Genomic DNA, 19,234 nt, shown 5'->3' on the forward strand with positions numbered 1-19,234 from the left:
AAAATGTCAGAAGTGGGATTTGAACCCACGCCCTCGTAAGAGGACCAGAACTTGAGTCTGGCGCCTTAGACCACTCGGCCATCCTGACTCACGTGAACCGTACCAATTAAATTATAAATGTCCACTAAACAACCTCTTCTCCCATAAGTCTCCACGCGCCATTCGCGTAAGCCTGAGAAAGCGAAGGGTTTTGGAGCGCAAATGAGAGGCTTCCTAAGCCTCCTCTTAAGGCGATGTCAACACCAATCCCGTTCAGTTCTTTGACCATTTTATCCAACTCTGAACCATGTGCTTTTTTTTTGGGTCCACTCACTTAGCTTCATGTGGTTAGCCAGTTTTTTAACCACCCTAATCTTTTTATTATTATTATTAAAGTGAGGTAAAAGTATATTAAAAGTTGTATTAAGTAAGTTTAAGCAAGGGTAGCTTAAGCTTATTCAATGACCCCACTTATAGGCCCATTTGGCCTTTTTAGTGCCTCACATTGTTCTTTGGTACACTGAAGTGCCTTTTATGGGAGGAGAGAGTGGGATGGGATCCTAATTACAGCACATTAGGATTGTTTAGTGATATGATAATAACGAATCTGGTCTCAGTTTTCGTGCCCCCTTTCAGACTTTTTGGGTTGACTAATCCCACTTAAAGGTTTCACCCACTCAATTGGAACCAATCGTAATATTAATATTATTCAACCCCTACTGAGGTGGCAGGGGCTGTAAAAACCGAGTACTTTTTTATTTTCTATTTTTTATTTTTATTTAGCGGAATAATAATCAGAGTGGCCCCACCTTTGACTTGGAAGAGACCTCTTTGTCTTGTCGGCCCGAGCATGAATTCCAACGTCCTCTCTCTCCTCTCGTGCTTATCCACTCTCTCTCTCTCTCTCTCTCGGAGTTGGGTACTGCCCCATCCACTTGAACAAACCTCCTGGCTCCCACTTTCCCGATAATCATGACGTGGCTCCTGTGCTCCCTTTTGTCCTTTGTGCTCGCCAGCTGGCCCCCCCCCTCTTCGTATTACTTATCTCTTGGAGGACAGGCCACCTGACACGGTGAGCTTTTTGATACGTGTCGGAAGAAAAAAGAGACAACTACGTCCGGACACACTCATCAGTCGAGAACTCGAGAGTCGTGGCGGATTTCTCAAGTGGCGAAGCCGGCGGAGAGGATAAACTCCACCTTCTTTTCCTTCTTTCTCTGCTTCTAACAAATACTGGTCTGTGCGAGAAAGGAGAGCTCCGGAGAAGTGGAAAAGATTTTTCTTCTTCCTTGTTTTTTGGGACTTTGGATTTTCAGTCGTGTTGCGGACGAGGGGCGATATGTTACTTACTTTCGGGTCTGTGTTTTGTGATAGATTTGTTGTCCATTTCCGGCTCAATTTGAGCTGTTGCATTCTGGGTTGTGTCGGGAGTTTGATTTCTTCTGCTAATTGGAGCTTCGGAGGGGAGGGATTTGAAAATCGCTTGATATGATTGGTAGAGTATCTACTTTGTTGGAGCTCCCTTATAGAATCCCTGCAACAGGGTTTCTCGATCTTTCGGTTTTTAAATTGTTCTCGGTGTTTTTATAGTTTTTGTTGTTGTTGGAGTAATCGAGTTCTCTCGGGGAAAGGGTGCGGAAGCCTTTGAGAAATTCTCATCCTAATTGGATGTGTACTTCATTTTTTCAGTTTGGATCCTACTCCATAATTCACTAGGGTTTCGCGGAAGAGAAAAATAAAATAAAATTGTGCAACAGAAATGGTTTCTCGATCTTACTCCAACCTCTTGGAACTTGCCTCCGGTGAGTCGTCTCCATCCTTTGGGCGGATGAGCCGGCGAATCCCACGGGTAATGACTGTCGCGGGAATTATATCCGACGTCGAGGATGACCCTTCGGACGGCGTTAACTCGGACATTTCGCCTGTCCCAAAAGATCGGCTTATCATTGTGGCAAACCAGCTTCCCATTCGAGCCCACCGCAGATCCGAAGCGGACGGGTGGATATTCAGTTGGGATGAGGACTCCCTTCTTCTCCAGCTCAAAGACGGCCTGGGCGACGACGATGTTGAGGTCTTCTATGTTGGTTGCCTCAAGGAAGAAATCCCCTTGAACGACCAAGACGAAGTCTCCCAGATTCTTCTAGAGACCTTCAAATGCGTGGCCACCTTCCTCCCACCCGATTTGTTTTCCAGATATTATCATGGGTTCTGTAAGCAACATCTGTGGCCACTTTTCCACTATATGCTGCCCCTTTCCCCTGATCTGGGTGGCCGCTTTGATCGTTCTCTTTGGCAAGCCTATGTGTCTGTAAACAAGATTTTCGCCGACAAGATCTTGGAAGTGATTAATCCGGAAGATGATTTCGTTTGGGTCCATGACTACCATCTGATGGTTCTACCCACCTTCTTACGGAAGCGATTCAACCGGGTGAAGCTCGGGTTTTTTCTTCACAGTCCCTTTCCATCCTCTGAGATTTATAAAACTTTGCCTGTAAGGGAAGAGCTTTTACGAGCCCTCTTGAATTCTGACTTAATTGGGTTTCACACTTTCGACTATGCTCGGCATTTCCTTTCCTGTTGCAGCCGGATGCTCGGCCTCACCTACGAGTCCAAGCGAGGTTACATCGGCTTGGAGTATTATGGGCGTACTGTGAGCCTTAAAATCCTACCGGTGGGAATCCATATGGGTCAGTTACGGTCGGTGTTGAGCCTACCCGAGACTGAGAGCAAGCTATCCCAGCTGATGAAACAGTACAGGGATCACAACCGCATCATGTTACTCGGCGTGGATGATATGGATATCTTCAAAGGTATAACACTAAAGCTTCTGGCGATGGAGCAGTTGTTGATACAACACCCAGAGTGGCGGGGAAAAGTGGTGCTAGTACAAATCGCAAATCCGGCACGGGGCCGGGGGAAAGACGTCAAGGAAGTTCAGTCGGAGACTTACGCTACGGTGAAACGAATAAACGAGACGTTTGGACAGGATGGGTATGAACCCGTTGTTCTAATCGACGAGCCACTTCAGTTCTATGAGAGAATCGCTTATTATGTGGCTGCCGAATGTTGTTTGGTTACTGCGGTGAGGGATGGAATGAATTTAATTCCTTACGAGTACATTATATCCCGGCAAGGGAACGAGAAATTGGATAAAGTTTTGGGATGGGATCCTTCAACCCCAAAGAAGAGCATGCTAGTAGTTTCAGAGTTTATTGGGTGCTCCCCGTCTCTGAGTGGAGCAATCCGAGTTAATCCTTGGAATATAGACGCTGTTGCAGATGCAATGGATCATGCCCTCGTAATGGCGGAGCCAGAGAAACAGTTGAGACACGAGAAGCATTATAGGTATGTGAGCACCCATGATGTTGGTTTCTGGGCTCGCAGTTTCCTCCAAGACTTGGAGAGGACTTGCAGGGATCATGTCAGGAGAAGGTGCTGGGGTATCGGGTTTGGGTTGGGGTTCCGGGTTGTGGCACTGGATCCTAATTTCAGGAAGCTAGCTATGGAGCATATAGTATCTGCTTACAAAAGGACTAAAACTAGAGCCATTCTTCTAGATTACGATGGCACGTTGATGCCGCAATCATCAATTGATAAGAGTCCAAACAGCAAAACAATTGAGATTCTAAATAGTCTATGCAGAGATAAGAACAATCTAGTATTTCTTGTCAGTGCAAGAAGCAGAAAGACTCTGAGCGAGTGGTTCTCACCTTGTGAGAAGCTGGGAATCGCCGCTGAGCAGGGATACTTTTTCAGGTTTGATTCATTTTTTCTCGATCTTATTGGATTTTACTTTTAAGTTTAATCTATAATAAAGAAGTGTGCATAGAGAGCTTATGCTCAAGGTAATTGCTATTAATTTATCATTCGTATATCTTTCTAGGCTGAAGAGAGATGCAGAATGGGAAATTTGTGTTCCAGTGGCTGACTGCAGTTGGAAGCAGATTGCCGAACCGGTTATGAAGTTATATACCGAGACAACTGATGGGTCGACAATTGAAGATAAAGAAACTTCATTAGTCTGGTCCTATGCAGATGCTGATAAGGATTTTGGGTCTTGCCAAGCTAAAGAACTACTCGATCATCTTGAGAGTGTTCTGACCAATGAACCAGTCTCTGTCAAAAGTGGTCAACACCTAGTGGAGGTCAAGCCTCAGGTGTGTGTGTGTGTGTGTGTCTCTCTCTTCCCCCTATTCTGCGTCTCTTCTGGATTACAATTTCCCCTTATAAATTGACCTGTTCTTTGTTCTTTGTGACAATGCAGGGTGTGAGCAAGGGGCTTGTGGCTGAAAGACTGCTTTCTACTATAGGGCAGAGGAACATGTTACCGGACTTTGTTCTCTGCATAGGAGATGACCGATCCGACGAGGATATGTTCGAAGTGATAAGCAGTGCTATTGCTGGTCCATCTCTATCCCCTAACGCTGAAGTATTTGCTTGTACTGTTGGTCGGAAACCCAGTAAGGCCAAGTACTATTTGGATGATACAGTGGAAATTGGGAGATTAATACAGGGGCTGGCCTCTGTTTCAGAGCAGAGTATGAGCATTTCCGGTTTGGCATCATGAAACTTACTTGCGAAATGATATATGATGAGGTTTCAGATCTTTCTTTCGTCAGTAGCATTTGTAAATTCACGCCGGTGTTTTGCGAAGGATGTTTTCGGTTGCTTCTTTATTGTTTGGTCTATCTTGACACTGATGTATATAGCCGATCACTTGATTAACAAAATGTCAAAGAATTTTCTCTAGAGCAGCTGAGATTAGTACATTTTACATCTACTGTTTTTATGCTCCAGTACTTTTTCGTGTTTTATTCTCTTTGCCAGTGTGGGTAGTCTCAATGGCGCAATGCACTTGAATATTTTCTTCTTTAGTCTCGACTGATAACTATTAGATCGAGTTCTCTTCTGTACAAATTACACCTTCATTTATTCCGTATTGGGGACTGGGCTCTGATGTTCAGTTAAGTTGTATAAGAACATCTTGTCATTCTCGCGTTAACTGAAAAAGTAACAAGGGTATCCAAGAGTGAAGAGAATGTCTCACGTGGCGGTTTTTGATAACGACCTCCAAAAGATGAGAGAGTTTTGCAGAAACAGCTGAAGTTGTTTGGTTGCCATATAGTAGACTGGAATGTTATCCGTCCCCTCCGAGGAGCCTGTTGTTTGTGCGTCTCTGGGGGGGGTGGGGGATGGCTTCATCTCTCTGGCCTGTTCTTGCTTTTTCCTTTTTGATGTGTGCTCAAAATTCTATCAGTATCCGATTCAAATGATGAGCTTGTTTGTGATCAATTCATGTGGTAAACCTGGTGCCAAGTGCCCGTCTTCCATCTGGCTAAAACCCAAGTATGCGAGAGTGACAACGTTATGATTCTAAACTATCGACAAAACACTGTCATTCACTATCATAATTGGCTCGTTGGCGGATGAGATGCCTCGGAGGATGAAGCATATCTGCTCGTTCTGGAAAAACAACTAGGAGTGCAAAAGGTAACGATCGACGTAGACGGGAAGATATCACTTACTAGTTGATCTGCTTTTGGGGCTTGAGCTAGACAAATAGAATAATGCTGGTGAAAGGGGGGCACGCTTCCCAGCTGCGAAGTATCTTCCTCCATGGAGCTACTGATGCTGCTACAACAACTGTCCTAACTGGGAAGTATCACCATGGAGCTGCTATGCTGCTACTGCAACTGTGGTCGCTGCCCTTGTTTGTTTTTCTTTCCCGGCTTGTATTGATACCGGTGATTGGATTGCGTTATATTAGGGTCGGTCTTTATTGTCTCCACTGATTAATGGGTAGGTAGTGTTCCAAGTGCTCTTCTTATCCCGATTCTATCCATTTCATCTTACTACCCATCTTCTTTTCGGAGAAAAGACAAAAAGGAAAACGACAGAGTGCAGCACTTCCTATACACCCAGCAGCTTCTGTGTTATCTTCATTTTGGTTTGTACTAAAATTTCTGGATCCTTTCTTCGTAAGAAGTAAATATTGTTTTAAACTACAGTCTGAGCAAGACAAAATGTGGGAAACTGCGATCAGATGGGAGTTTCGACTGAGACAGGTAAAAAGCAGAGGCGAAGCTCACTGTTGAAGCCTAGGATTGAACTCTAATTCTGTCTTCTTGAAAAGAGATACAAGTATTTAAAATTTTATTGATCTGACGAGCAGTAATCCCTTTTTGACTATAACTGGAACAAGATGTAGTTTGATTACCTAAAGTTCAAGTTTGGCCTTTAACGTGCAGGATGGACGATACCCTCGTAGACGACGTTCAGGGTGAATTTTTTTACCATGCCCGTATGCACTTTGAATAGCTCCATATGATACGACGAACCTTATTAATTAGGGAATTTTACAATAATGCCTAATTTTTTAAAAATAATAACATAAATAACCAATTTTTCAACCTAGGCACATAAATACCTATTTTAACTAATCAACTACATATGTGTACTATCAAAAGTGATACGTAAATTTTGACCACTTACGTGGAACCACGACATCTTACCGTATCATAGAATGCCACATCGGTTTACCTTTTCTCTTCCATGTTCTTTTCATGATTGATTTTGGTTATTTTATAATTAAAAATATTTTAAAAATATTAATTTTTGATTTTAAAAAATCTTACACATTTCATTTCATTTCATTACCTTAACTTTAATTTATAAAAAAATATAAATTTTAAAAATATTTTTAAATGTAATTAATACCTTAATGTAATTATTTTACTTTAAGATATTATTTAATTTAATACAATATTTAGTTTTTAAAATTGTTATTTGTTGGTACAAAATTTCTACCTTCTTTTTATAATAACAAAATATAAAATTTGTATATTAATTAATTAATTTTTATTCTTACCTATTTGCCACCTTTTTATTATCGATTTAAAATATTTTATAATTAAAAAATTATTTTAGAGTTTAAGAATCTAATTTACCGGTACACGATTTATTACCTTATATTTAAAAAAATATTTTAAAAAAATTATTTAAACTCTTAAAATTTTAATATATTTTAGAAAATAAATATTTAATTTTAAAAAAATATTTAAATTATTTTTCACCGACCCAATTCCGGAACTTTCACTCAGTCTAGAGACTGGATTTTCTTTTTATCAGTAGCATTGACTATACAATAGATATGACCATATGCACCGGATCGTCCAGATTCAGGCGGGATTCAGTCTCAACTGGGTCAGAACATTGTATCGCCTCCTGCTCACTCACCCAAATTCCCTCGCCTCTTTTACACCCATCTGGAAGGAGAATCTCCTCCTCCCATCTTCCATAATGGAGGGAATTAAGATATTTTAACCATTTATTCTCCTGATTCAACCTAATCATGGAAAACCCAAATGAACCAACTTAATTGGACCTAGTCACAAAGACAGAAAGAGAGAGAGAGAGTCGTCAGCAATACTGTTCCGTCGCCGTAGAATCAAATATGTCGGCCAATTTAATGCATCTATCAGAGTCTATCGACCCCCCCTTCAGAAGCGATGGGGTTGAGGTCTTGCGACGAACAAGTCTTCTGTCTGCATTCGACAAAATGAGACGGGTCAGTCGGTTGAATATTTGCCTCTGCCGTGGAATGGAGGCATCCACAGTATGAACACAAAAAGCCAGACGATTGACCAAATGAGAGACAATTATAAGGTCGTTACCCAGTAAGTCATCTTCATTATAAGTGACTGCATTATTCAGGTCATCGTGTGTTTTCTTCCTCCTCGTCTTTATCGCTGTCGTTCTCTTCTTCCCCGACGGCTCCGTCGTGACCCAGCCATGAGAGCACCCCAGTCTCCACATAGGCACTTCACTATGTTCACGTAGTGGTGATTTGCCAAGCCCTGTTGTTCCATGGTTTAGCTTGAATGGTACCGTGGTAGGGACGTCGGACCAGATTTTAGAGCCTTAGAACCGATCAAATGGGAACATGGAATATAATTTTCTTCTTTTCCCTTGGTTTGGATTGACCATAACATCATTCAAATATCTTTAATAAATTGCTTTTAGGCTTGAAACCTCATAATAACTAAATATGTGATTAACAATGCTGTTATGAAACATTAAGGACCTTCGTCAAATAAAAATCTAATTAAAGAAAACAAAGGAAGGCACCTTCGTTCTATCTTGAGCTTGCGCCAGCTATTATTTAAAGTGGGTGAGTGCCTTGATAGTGCGGCGACCAAGTAAACCAGAAGAATACTCGTCTTTTACATCGTCCTTTCGGAGTAATTTCTCCTCCTTGTTTGACCTCGTTTTATAATCATTGAGAGAGCAGAGGATCGGAGGAGGAAGAGATGACGAGCAACGGGGTAGTGGAGAAGGCTTTGGGCTCCTTGGGGAGAGGATTCGACGTTACTGGCGATTTCAGGATGAAGTTCTGTAAAGGGAAAGAGCGACTCGTCGCCATCAATGAATATGAGAAGAAGGAGATTCACGTTCCCGGCTTCGGACATTTTCCAGATGTTTCTATCGATATCAACTGCGATAAGGGAGATCGGGTTCGATACCAGACGGACATTCTCGACTTCCATCAGGTTCTTGATACCAATCCAATTCTCTCTTTTATTTTTTATAACTTTTATTCTGCTTGGCAATATGCTCATCATATTTCGTCCTAACTTTTATCTCGATATCATCGATTTATGAGGCTTCAGTGCGTGCTAGATTCCCTCCTTAATGGGTCTGTTTAACTCTTCTCGATTTGCAGTTCCGTTGCTCGTCTGATTCAACCAAAATACTTTCCAAACTAAAGTTAATTAAAAGTCAAGTTTGTGCGTTCGTTTCAGGAACTCAGAAGAAGGATGCAGTAGTTTCAGATTGTTCTTTCTTTTGATTATTGAAAATGAAAAATGATAAAACTAATCAAGAACAGAAGCATCAACGAGCATTGAAGTAACCTAGAAAACCCAAAACTCGGTTTCTTTCTGTGTGCACTCAGACGCCGGCATAAGAGACTAATTGCATATAAAAATGGACACCGAGACTGCAAGTTGTTTATCTCTGAATTCTAGGTCCTACTCTCATCGAAGACCAGATTCTATATTCTTCTCCGTTCACAAGAGAACTAGAAATATGAAAAGCTTGAGGCCTCCCGTCTCTTCGGTCAACATCCAAACCTCTACATGCATGCACTAATGTCAGCCTGAAATTCTTGACTTTACAGCTAATAATTCAGAAAGTCTTCGAATCCAAAGACGACACAGTCAATGGATTCCAACTTGTTTACTCAACTGATTCCTAAATGGTTTTCTTTTCTTCTCTCAGATGTCGAGACTGATAAATGAGAGGAGCTCCCTGGCAGGGAAGGTACCAAACGGACTGTTCAACGTCTTGTTCGGATTCAATAGTGGGACGTGGGCCAGCGATGCTAGAGAGACCCAATGCTTAGCCATGGATGGATACTTCATCACTCTTTTCAATCTTCGGATCGATCGTTACCCTCTCGTCCTCTCCGATCAGGTCGTCAACGATGTTCCTTCTACCTGGCAGCCCCAGCAGCTTGCGAGGTACCTGAAGTGATTTCACGTTGAAGTACTTGTTTTGTTAAAAAAAAATGAAAGCGTACGTGAAGAAGCAAAACGTTGGAAGACTTTATTTGGAAGACTGTTTCAAACTAATCTTTATGGCTGTATCTTTCAATACTACAATGGCACATGAGATGATCCTAAATATACCCATTTAGTCTCTGTTTACAGGTTCATAGAAAATTATGGAACTCATGTAATCGTGGGCGTCAGCGTTGGAGGTCAGGATTTGGTGCTTGTGAGTCAAGATCAATCTTCAGACCTGCCTCCCTCTGAGCTCAAGAAGCACCTGGATAAGCTAGGAGATCAGTTGTTCACAGGAGCATGCACCATTCCTCCCTTACGTTTGAGAAACAAAAATAACAAAAACAAGGTTGAAATCCGAATTCAACACTATTCTTTCCATTCAGAACGCAGATTACCTTGTTCCTGAACTCTGCCTGTTTGCTCCGAAATCAATCTGCAGACTCCAGAGGCTTTCAATGTTTTCGATCCAGAACCGATGCTTGTTGATAGCTTCTCGTCCATGAGAACCAAAGACGTAAGCAGAAGAAACGCTTTAACTGAGAATATAGGATTCTGATAACCTGACAGGGAAGTGATAAGAAAAGTGCCTGTTAACGTTGCATTTCAGGGAATTACAGTAATCTGCTCGAAAAGAGGAGGGGACACGACGGAAAGCAGCCACTGTGAATGGCTGCGTACAGTTCCATCACTGCCAGACGCGATCAACTTCAGCTTCATACCGATCACATCTCTCCTCGGTAATGGAGTTCCCGGCAAAGGCTACTTATCACATGCCATAAATCTTTATCTCCGCTGTAAGTTTTCAATTTTTTTCATCATTTTATAGTTTTTACAAAATTATTCTCAACACTCATCTTTTGAGTTAAGCTAAAACAAATACAAATCTGAAAAAACTTTCACATATATTATGCATTCCATGCATGTCAGGTATGAAGGCAACTATACCTTAGAACGAGTTCATATTATTGGAGGGGACGAACTTGTTCTGAGCAGATCTAATCCCTATAAAAATCGGCTTAGATATACTGAAGGAATCATTTAATTCTTTTTTTTGTTTGCAGATAAGCCCCCTATAGCTGATTTAAGGTACTTTCTTGACTTCCAAAGCCACAAGATATGGGCTCCTATCCATAGTGATCTGCCCTTGGGGTTTCCCACAAACAAGGCCATCCTTACTCCTGCTCTCCATTTCAACTTGATGGGGCCTAAGCTGTATGTCAACACAACCCAGGTAATCTTAAATTTCAATTAGTATCTTACACTTGTTTTATGTACATTCTCTTTCAATGCATATAATATTACAAATAATGTATAGGAAGCACCCCTTCCTCGAGAAAAATAAAATAAAATAAAATTCAAAATTTATTACCCATTATGCATTATGATACCATATTTTGCCTCAAAATTTTTCTCCCAAAAAAATTTTTAGTTTCTATTTTTTTACTTTTTTTCAGGTATCGGTCGGAAAGCAACCGGTGACAGGGATGCGATTATACCTAGAAGGCAACAAAAGCAACAGGTTAGAGAAAAACTATTTGTTATTAACACTAATATCTGATTGAGAACCAAATATATGCGTTTAATCTTATGCTTAGTCATAATCTTAACTTCAAGAAATTCAATTTATCTTTTTTGAAAATGAGATAAATGCATTTGCTACAAAAAGTTATCTCCTGAAGACTCTCCAAAAGCAACCTTCCTCTTCCACAACATGAGCTTCCATACGTTGCTCATGTACTAGAAGGCTACTTTGTAACTCATCAATGTTAAGAGCATCCAAATCAGTTGATTCTTCAAATAGAACACAACACGTAATCATACTTGGGTGTCATAGATCTCAAAATCTTCTCGATGACTGGTACATCGTCCATCTTTCCCTTATTGACCATAGCAAGAATACGAGCAAAGTATACGTTCACAAACTCTCCCACCTTCATGTTCAACATCTCAAATACCTTTTGGAGAGCTTATCGTGGTGCTCGCTGCACTCATGTTGTCCCCTGATACTTCTACTTGAATGAATCCTAAATGCTTTTGGTTGTATCCTTGTTCAAGATAGTTTTCAGGATCGATCGATCTATGACCTAGAAGAGGTAATTCTTCTCCTTCATATCCTTCAACCTTGTGCGCTTCAGTGAGTTGAACTCCTTCTGCTACTACTAGAATCCCATCTTCCACCACACTCTAATATTCTTCCGATTGCATGAAATTTTCCATGAGCATACTCTGTCGCCATATTCTCGCCAATAGCTCCGATACCAAAGAATAGGATTTATTCAAACTATCAAGCAATTAACATAAACAGATCCTAAAGACCCCATAAACACTAACAGTTTCAATACTTTTTCTCTTTGAGATGTAAAAGAAAGGATTTAGTTTTTTTCCTTAAATACGAGATACTATCTATTCCCCATTAAATGGATAGACCCATACTCTTATCTCATGCTCAGAACAGCTAAGGAAAGGAGGCACTGAATCAAGTTGGATTCAGAGGGTGAGGGGTCCCCTTTGACTTGCCTCAAGTTATGTAACTGGATTCACAAGTCCCTGACCTGACCCAGATTTTCAGGTGTCTAAGTAGTCGACTGGGGTAAAAATGTTAGGCCATAAACATGCATAACAAAGATAATACGTTATTTTAGATTTTAGAAAGAGAAGAATAATGTTTATTTTCAGTTGCCGATTCGTTGGCTTTTTAATTCTCACAGATTAGCCGTCCACCTCCAGCACCTCTCGATAGTACCGGTTCTCCTCGGAAACCAGACAAACGACCCATCGACGTCCATCTGGAGAGGATCAGACGAGGTTGCAGACGAAAGCTATTTCGAGGCCGTTCAATCGAAGAGATTCTCTCACGTATGCATTGCTCCTCTCGACCATGACCAGAGATGGGCTCAAGGCCGGGACGCCGGATTCATAGTTACCGGAGCTCAGCTTCTGGTGAAGCAACACGGACCCAAGAATGTACTCCACCTCAGGCTCCGGTTTTCCAAAGTGTCCAATGCCGCTCTCGTCTGCCGATCAGTCTGGGAGCAAGGTTCCTCGGACTTCTCCCAGAAATCAAGTTTTTTCTCAACCATTAGCACGTCGATCATCGGAAGCTCGGAGAAAGAGAAGCAGACTCCGATCGTTATCATTGATTCCGGCGTGTTTCCCACGGGTCCGCCAGTGCCGGTGCAGACCCAGAAGCTGCTGAAATTCGTGGACACTTCGCAAGTGTGCAAGGGTCCGGAGGATAGTCCGGGACACTGGTTGGTAACTGGAGCGAAGTTGGATTTGGAGAAAGGGAAGATCTCTCTCCATGTCAAGTTCTCGCTTCTCTGTTCTTCTTCCTGGGAATGAGTACAGTTTTTTTGTTTCTTTATTTGTTACTGGTGGCCACTGTAAATGATGTACAAAGGTTGCATCTCATGGTTGAAGTGAAAGTATACCGAGTTTCCTTTTCCTTTTTTCTTCCCAATTGGTTCCTTAATTCCCATAAAAGAGCCCATCCAAACCAAGATCATCTGTTTATTTAATACTCAGAAAGTTCTGAAATCTTAATTACCTAAACTAATAGGACCCAATTGAGGTAACTATTTACAAACTTAATATTTGATTAATAATTTCTTAATCGAACCTAAGTCATAACTTGTATTAATCTCTGTTAACTTTCAAGCTATCTGCTTTAAAAGTTAAATTTTATTCATTTAGAATTTACATGTTTTCACTTCTAGTTTTCTTTGTACACATAATTGATCATAATTGATCCAAGGTGTAGCAATGAGGAAATAAAACTCTACTATTTGGTGCAAAATACGTAAAACGGCCATCTCAAGACTGGCTGAGATAATTATTTCGCATGTTTCACACCAAATGGCATTTTGGATCAGCAGTGTCTGCCTTAAAAGATAAATTTTACTTGTTTAGAATTTGCATGTTTTCACTCCTACACTTTCATTAAGTACTGCAGTAGGCTTTGCTGCTTTCTTTGTACACATAATTGATCCAAGGAAAGATTAGATCAAAGCTCTGAAGCTCAATAGGAAATGAAAGTCGGTCCAAAAAATTTACTAACACGACCAACAAGATTTGGACTAGAATGGTTTAAAGGGCAAATGGTGCTTCGTCACTCAGATTTATATCCTGAATGGAGAGCTCTGATAAATGCCCTTGATGAGTTTCATTGAAAATAGTCTACTGCATCATTTTAAACCATAAACGATTACCCAAAAGCATTGAGACATAAAATTTTACCAGCAATCTTCTATATTATATACACCATGCCAACCTCCACAAGAGCAGCAAGTGGAATGTTTAGTGCCACACTGGGCTCTCTGCAATTTTTGTCCAGGAATATGTATGTCCCCAGAATGATTTTCTTCAAGAAGTTTGCCCCTTTTCTCGCACTCAAATGAGTCTTGCCTAAGAAGTAAGCTGTTCCATAGTCCCTTGCATCCACAATCTCTTGCAGTTCTTCCCTAACTGATGGACGCATCTGAGGACTCTCAGGAGGCAATAGAAAGCGGATTCTCTTCTTCCTTGCTGGAGAAGTAATGCTTGGCAATTGAGAACCTAGTTCAGTTTTCGTAAGTTCACTAGAAGCCAGAGTGCTCGACTGACCCACTTCTGAGTCAACATGCGGGATAAAAGCATTGCTTCCTTCCTGCAGGTTACCGATTACAACCATTCGTCCTTCTGAAAAGGTAAAGGCTTCAGGATCTATATCTTCTACAGAAATAAATTCCCCAATTCGACGAATAAGCTGGTCCTCAAAGTTGTCCTTGTCCCCAATACTATCACAATATCCATATCTTACAATGCACCTGCGTTTATGCAATGGAGTCAGGTCTTGAGGAACAACAAGATTTTTAATATTTAATTATCTGGCACAAGATTAAGAGAACTACCTGTATACCCTGTATTCCTTGGTTCCGAACCTACCAATAAGAAATCGCCTGCTTGGTTTGACATACGGAATGGGTACAGATTTGAAAGACACAAAAATTAACACTTGATGAAATGCAGGGAGATTGGTAACAAAGTGAGAGAAAAAAGCTGGTATGCCTCTGACTAAATCTGTGTATATAAATCCAATTCCTGGGACACGAGCAACTCCCAGACTAGGACCTAGATCAGTTAGCCATTCCATGCAAACCCTGTTGTGTAACTCGAACTCATACTTTTTCATGGTTCCATAGTGCCATGTCAACATAACTACCAAGAGAACAACCACAAAGAAGATGAGAAACCATGCACCTTCATGAAGATTTAGCACACAAGCTGAAAAATACGTAGCTTCTATGGCTCCAAAAAAAATCAAAAACAAGGCAGAGATCAGTATATTCTTCTCCCAGTATAGAGAAATTATCAGTGACATGAGACAAGTTGTTGCAAGCATCCCAGTGATTATGGCAAGACCTGAAACGATATAATAATATAAGAAATTAATAGGCTCTCTTGGCCTGATAAAATATTCAAAGAGAGAACAAGCAGAGAGTTCAGAAATGCATACCTGCTGCATTTCCAATGTGTCCAATATCTCTGAAACCAATAGTGATGGAAAGGCAGAGGAGTAATAATATCCAGTTGATATCAGGAATATAGACTTGGCCATGTATCTTATCTGAAGTGTGAACTACTTTGACTCTGGGAAAACACCCGAGTGCCAGGCACTGACTTATGATGGAAAAGATGCCCGTAATTGCTGCTTGGCTGCCTACAGCAGTTGCAAAGAGAGCAAGTGCAGTGAAGACGTGATGTGCAGATCCTGGACTTGCATGTTGGGGAATCCACCGTCAGAAAGAGACAATCACAAAATATACAGGTAGTCGGGCTTAGTTTTTAATTATTTTTCTTCATTTGCATGACATAAAGGAAACCTTGCTTGAAGGATATCAACCAACAAAGAGAGGTTGTTGTAGTCTTCTTAAGCAGTAGCCCTCCACTTGTAGTTTACTCATTGTACATGTTTGGAACTCAACAGAAGCGCCCTATCATGGATTGCCACTATCCAAAATACCAGCCACAAAATGACTGTATATATCTGATGATTGGCCTTAGTGCTGGGGGAGGATAAAGTAGTTAATATTTGACTGGTAATCAGGTGGCAGACAGTAGCTCTAATACAGTCTATTCTTGCTATGACTGTTCAAAGAAAAATTCTTTAATGATTGACCTCTACTAACTCGTGGATACAACTAACATTCCTTGCTTTCAGCTGAAGCATTTGGCTGCTTTCCTGAAGGTTCTAACTTCTAAGGTATGCCCAAATTCAATAGAACGAGAAAATGTGCTAGACTTACCAGGCATGGATGCACCAAGAAAATGGACTGATTCCCCATGGTAGTTTGCCGACATATATGCAGTTTGACCCATGTAACATAACACAAGAGAAGGGTATACCAGAAAACAGAAAGAAATCTGCAAGATAGTTAGAAAAAAAAAAAAAACCAATTTACACTCTTTAACTATACATCAAAAGTAATATGATAACAAACAGGAAAGCTAAACATCTCCAAACAGTAATGTTGATTCAATCTTCAGTCCTGTACCTTGACGGACTTCTTAGAGAAGTGACCTAAATCAGCAAACATTGCCTCTGATCCTGCACATCAGCATACAACCTATTTGTCAGTAAAGTCATAATATAACAGCATTAATGACCACCATAACTACACACCTGCGATACATAAAAGGACCCCTCCTAACGACTTCCATCTGTTTATGTCTGCATCCTTGAAAAACCTATACATATAGCCAGGAGAAAGAGCACAAAAAACTTGGCGGTTCCAGTGAAAGATGTTATATGCACCAACACTGCCAATAAATAAAAGCCACAAGGAGATAATTGGAGCAAATATGAAACCAATTTTGTGAGTGCCATAGTGCTGTAGTGCGAAGAGTCCAATCAATATAGCACATGCAGAGGTAAGTGGCACATCTGTGACAAAATGTAACACTTAGATTTACATAAAAAAGAAAAAGCATGAATAAACTTTCTGGTAACTTTGGAGGAGATGTAAGTTCAGCAGCCATGAGTAGACAGGAACACTAGAATATCTAAAATGATTAAAAAAGGAAAAGAGCATGAAAACACAAGATCAAATAAATTACGGAAATACTACTACGAATCCAGAGAAGCTCTTACATTTTGATAAATGGGCTGTCAAAGAATCCTGATGCTTTGGTGATAAAGAGGACACTAGGGTGCAAATGAAACAGTATCGTTAGTTTATAAGAAGGGCAAGACACAATCAAAGAAGAGTAACTTTTTGTGATACCTTTAGCTTCATACTAATAAAATCTTACATTGGGTAGATAATTTTGAGATAGATCGTTCTAGAGCTGATGAAGCCGAGAACACTGTAACAGCAAAAGAAAAATTAGATCCTCATCTAGTGGGAGAAGTAGCAGATAATAATGGAATAAACAACCACAAAAAACCAACAAATAAAAAAAAGAAATAAGGAAGATTCACACTACATAAGGAAGCAGCATCTACTAGCAGTTCAGTGACCCACACTGTTAGACATTTCTATATTCTAACAAATTTCATGAAAAAGAATAAAGGTCCTCACTTATAAATTCACCACAAATGCAGAGATTAATCTCTTTCTATATGTACAAATATAAGTGCTAGCCTGACTGACGGTTGGATAAAGTAGGATGATGATAGGTGAAAGTGAAAAATCAATACTAAGCAACACAAACCTGACATTGCAGGAGTCAAAACCCCATCAGCAATCACCATACAGGAGCCAAGTAAAGCCAAGAGTAGCAATAAATAGTGACTATTTTTATGCTTTTCAATTGCTCTTCTAGCCTTTGATTCTACCTTAGTTTTAGGAACACTTTCCATCTCATACGTCAGAAGAACATCATCTGCAAGTTGATTTGGCAGCAAGCCAACTTTGGCATGCCTGCATAATAATGAGTAGAGTGCAAAAACACCACCTGCATTTAATTGTCTGTTTAACCATAGTTTATAATGTAGAATTTAGAAAATAAGACCGTAAAACATAGAAAGTTTAAGAGAGAAAAGAAAAATGAAAACAATATTACCTTCTCCATTATCATCTGCTCCTAAGACGATAAAAACATACTTAATTAGAGGAATTATAGTCATAGTCCAAAACATGAAGGAAAGGAGTCCGTACAAGGACTCTTCAGTTCTGATATTATGGACTCCAACTGTTTCAAAAACATAAAGTGGAGAAATGCTCAGGTGACCATAAACCACACCAAGGCTCTGAAAAGCTAGGAGGAGTGTCTGTTTCCATGCCTCCTTCTGTGTAAGACAAAACAAGAGTAGGTCAAAATTTACTTCTCCACAATATTAACTAATAACTATGCATATGGCAAGATTTCAACAAAACCTGGTTTGCAGTGAGTGGTGGCTACACATCAGAATTCAGACAGTTGAAGTAGAGAAACGGATTATGTTTAGATAGGACATTTTCTTACCGAATACTTGAATGACCAACTTTATTATTTTTGCTTTTGCGCTAGTTTGTTACTTCCTGTCCATTGACTGCCATCTTTGAAAACTTAACGGAATAACTTTCACAAGTAAATGATCCAGTTCCGGTAGTATGGAATGTAGCCTACTCGGTAACCATGGTCTGGCAGTACTATTTGGAGGCCAAACGACATAAGTCACTAATACTGACTTCTCTTGATCAGCTTCTAAACAGTAACTGAAGAACCAGTCTCAATTTTTTTATTTTTTTTTTGTTATGTTTTTGTGTTTTTTCTCTTTGCATATCAATATTATCCTAAACAGAGTTTTTTACATAGAATTATGTATCACCTTATAGATTACTCTCACACGTTCGAAGTTCTCTCGATAGTTTCAACTTCTGCTTTCCACTAATAAAGCCATGCCATTTTGGCATATTGCAATCTCACACCTCTTTAACCGCCAGATTTTATCCAGTTTATCCCACTGTCCGTATACATATCTTGAATTCTCATCCATTTTCTTTCTGAATTTGTCTTCCCCAGAAAGGAATCGTCCTCTGGACCTCGATTTCCTTTTTCAGAGCTATCCATGATAAGCATTGGAGACACCAACAAGAAAATGTTTACAAGGAGGACGATATTTCTCATCCTTTTGCTAGGGAGTACCTTCAGACCCTCAACCATCAGTGGAACTAATATGCCGTCGAAGCAGACCACTTATCATGCATTGAACTACGTATAGCAACTTCTTCCACCAATTAGAAGTAGGAATTACTCGATCGGAATACAAAGTAGAATCGGGAAACTAAGACAAGCTTGAGATATTGAGACGACCAAAAAAAAAATAAAAAATAAAAATTACCTTGGGATCTTGAACGAGAGCAGTAGAAGAAGGAGGATCCATAGACGGAGCGATTTTAAGTGCTTGGATGGAAGATGGAATTTAAGGAAGAGAAGAGCGGCCAGAGGTGGATCAGACGCTTCTTCGACGATGAAAGCAGGACAAGGTGAGAACCGATTTCAGACATTTTTCTGATTTCTTTGGTTACGCCGTGCCGTCTTTGGAGGATCCTGTGGAGAGAATATGTTAAAATTTAAATATTTCGCGGGAGAAAGGATCCTTGCCGCTTCGTTCAAATCCAAGTCACGGGATATTAAATTGGCCGTACCTTGGCCGGAGGATTGTTTACTAATGTCTTGTCGAGTTACGAAGGGGTATGCTGAACAATTTTTTTTTTTTGAAAGTT

The 19,234-nt window shown here is 40.3% G+C and overlaps 3 protein-coding genes and 1 non-coding gene across 5 annotated transcripts; 2 read left to right on the plus strand and 2 right to left on the minus strand.

Moving 5' to 3' along the window:
* Positions 1–4: 4 nt before the first annotated feature.
* Positions 5–88, minus strand: TRNAL-CAA (transfer RNA leucine (anticodon CAA)). The gene has a single exon. It is a non-coding gene; the product is annotated as a tRNA-Leu (tRNA).
* Positions 89–1,076: 988 nt separating this feature from the next.
* Positions 1,077–4,738, plus strand: LOC137955762 (alpha,alpha-trehalose-phosphate synthase [UDP-forming] 6-like). Its single transcript, XM_068802873.1, has 3 exons — positions 1,077–3,735; positions 3,863–4,136; positions 4,244–4,738. Exons 1-3 carry the CDS (start codon positions 1,739–1,741, stop codon positions 4,544–4,546), a joined length of 2,574 nt encoding a protein of 857 aa, XP_068658974.1. The 5' UTR covers positions 1,077–1,738; the 3' UTR covers positions 4,547–4,738.
* Positions 4,739–8,288: 3,550 nt separating this feature from the next.
* Positions 8,289–12,887, plus strand: LOC137955201 (MACPF domain-containing protein At1g14780). The gene is made up of 8 exons (XM_068802069.1): positions 8,289–8,528; positions 9,259–9,500; positions 9,690–9,891; positions 9,985–10,059; positions 10,153–10,339; positions 10,607–10,776; positions 11,000–11,064; positions 12,254–12,887. Exons 1-8 carry the CDS (start codon positions 8,289–8,291, stop codon positions 12,885–12,887), a joined length of 1,815 nt encoding a protein of 604 aa, XP_068658170.1.
* Positions 12,888–13,675: 788 nt separating this feature from the next.
* On the minus strand, positions 13,676–19,136 carry LOC137956140 (potassium transporter 6-like). Of its 2 annotated transcripts, XM_068803499.1 has the most exons (11): positions 18,850–19,136; positions 17,589–17,814; positions 17,238–17,480; positions 16,836–16,889; positions 16,675–16,728; positions 16,207–16,467; positions 16,079–16,131; positions 15,830–15,947; positions 15,040–15,294; positions 14,435–14,945; positions 13,676–14,350 (listed from the first exon to the last, which is right to left on the minus strand). In XM_068803499.1, the coding sequence occupies exons 1-11, from the start codon at positions 18,889–18,891 to the stop codon at positions 13,792–13,794; spliced, it is 2,376 nt and encodes a 791-aa protein (XP_068659600.1). In that variant the 5' UTR covers positions 18,892–19,136; the 3' UTR covers positions 13,676–13,791. The 2 variants fall into 2 exon arrangements, with proteins under 2 accessions (XP_068659600.1, XP_068659601.1); XM_068803500.1 differs by lacking the exon at positions 18,850–19,136 and having other exon boundaries at positions 17,238–17,446; positions 17,589–17,676.
* Positions 19,137–19,234: the final 98 nt, after the last annotated feature.

This window comes from Aristolochia californica, unplaced genomic scaffold (assembly GCF_029961685.1).
Source record: "Aristolochia californica isolate CCGP_79_NKW_82.1479 unplaced genomic scaffold, dmAriCali1.0.hap1 SCAF_2, whole genome shotgun sequence".
NCBI lineage: Eukaryota > Viridiplantae > Streptophyta > Magnoliopsida > Piperales > Aristolochiaceae > Aristolochia > Aristolochia californica.

Coding starts and splice junctions, on each gene's coding strand:
- LOC137956140 (XM_068803499.1), bottom strand. CDS start 18,891: ATGGATCCTCCTTCTTCTACTGCTCTCGTTCAAGATCCCAAG. Junction 15,295..15,829: donor TCTTGGTGCATCCATGCCTG/GTAAGTCTAGCA, acceptor ATGCAAGTCCAG/GATCTGCACATCACGTCTTC. Junction 14,351..14,434: donor AAGGAATACAGGGTATACAG/GTAGTTCTCTTA, acceptor GCATAAACGCAG/GTGCATTGTAAGATATGGAT.
- LOC137955201 (XM_068802069.1), top strand. CDS start 8,289: ATGACGAGCAACGGGGTAGTGGAGAAGGCTTTGGGCTCCTTGGGGAGA. Junction 9,501..9,689: donor CAGCCCCAGCAGCTTGCGAG/GTACCTGAAGTG, acceptor CTCTGTTTACAG/GTTCATAGAAAATTATGGAA. Junction 10,060..10,152: donor CGTCCATGAGAACCAAAGAC/GTAAGCAGAAGA, acceptor GTTGCATTTCAG/GGAATTACAGTAATCTGCTC.
- LOC137955762 (XM_068802873.1), top strand. CDS start 1,739: ATGGTTTCTCGATCTTACTCCAACCTCTTGGAACTTGCCTCCGGTGAG. Junction 3,736..3,862: donor GAGCAGGGATACTTTTTCAG/GTTTGATTCATT, acceptor ATATCTTTCTAG/GCTGAAGAGAGATGCAGAAT. Junction 4,137..4,243: donor TAGTGGAGGTCAAGCCTCAG/GTGTGTGTGTGT, acceptor GTGACAATGCAG/GGTGTGAGCAAGGGGCTTGT.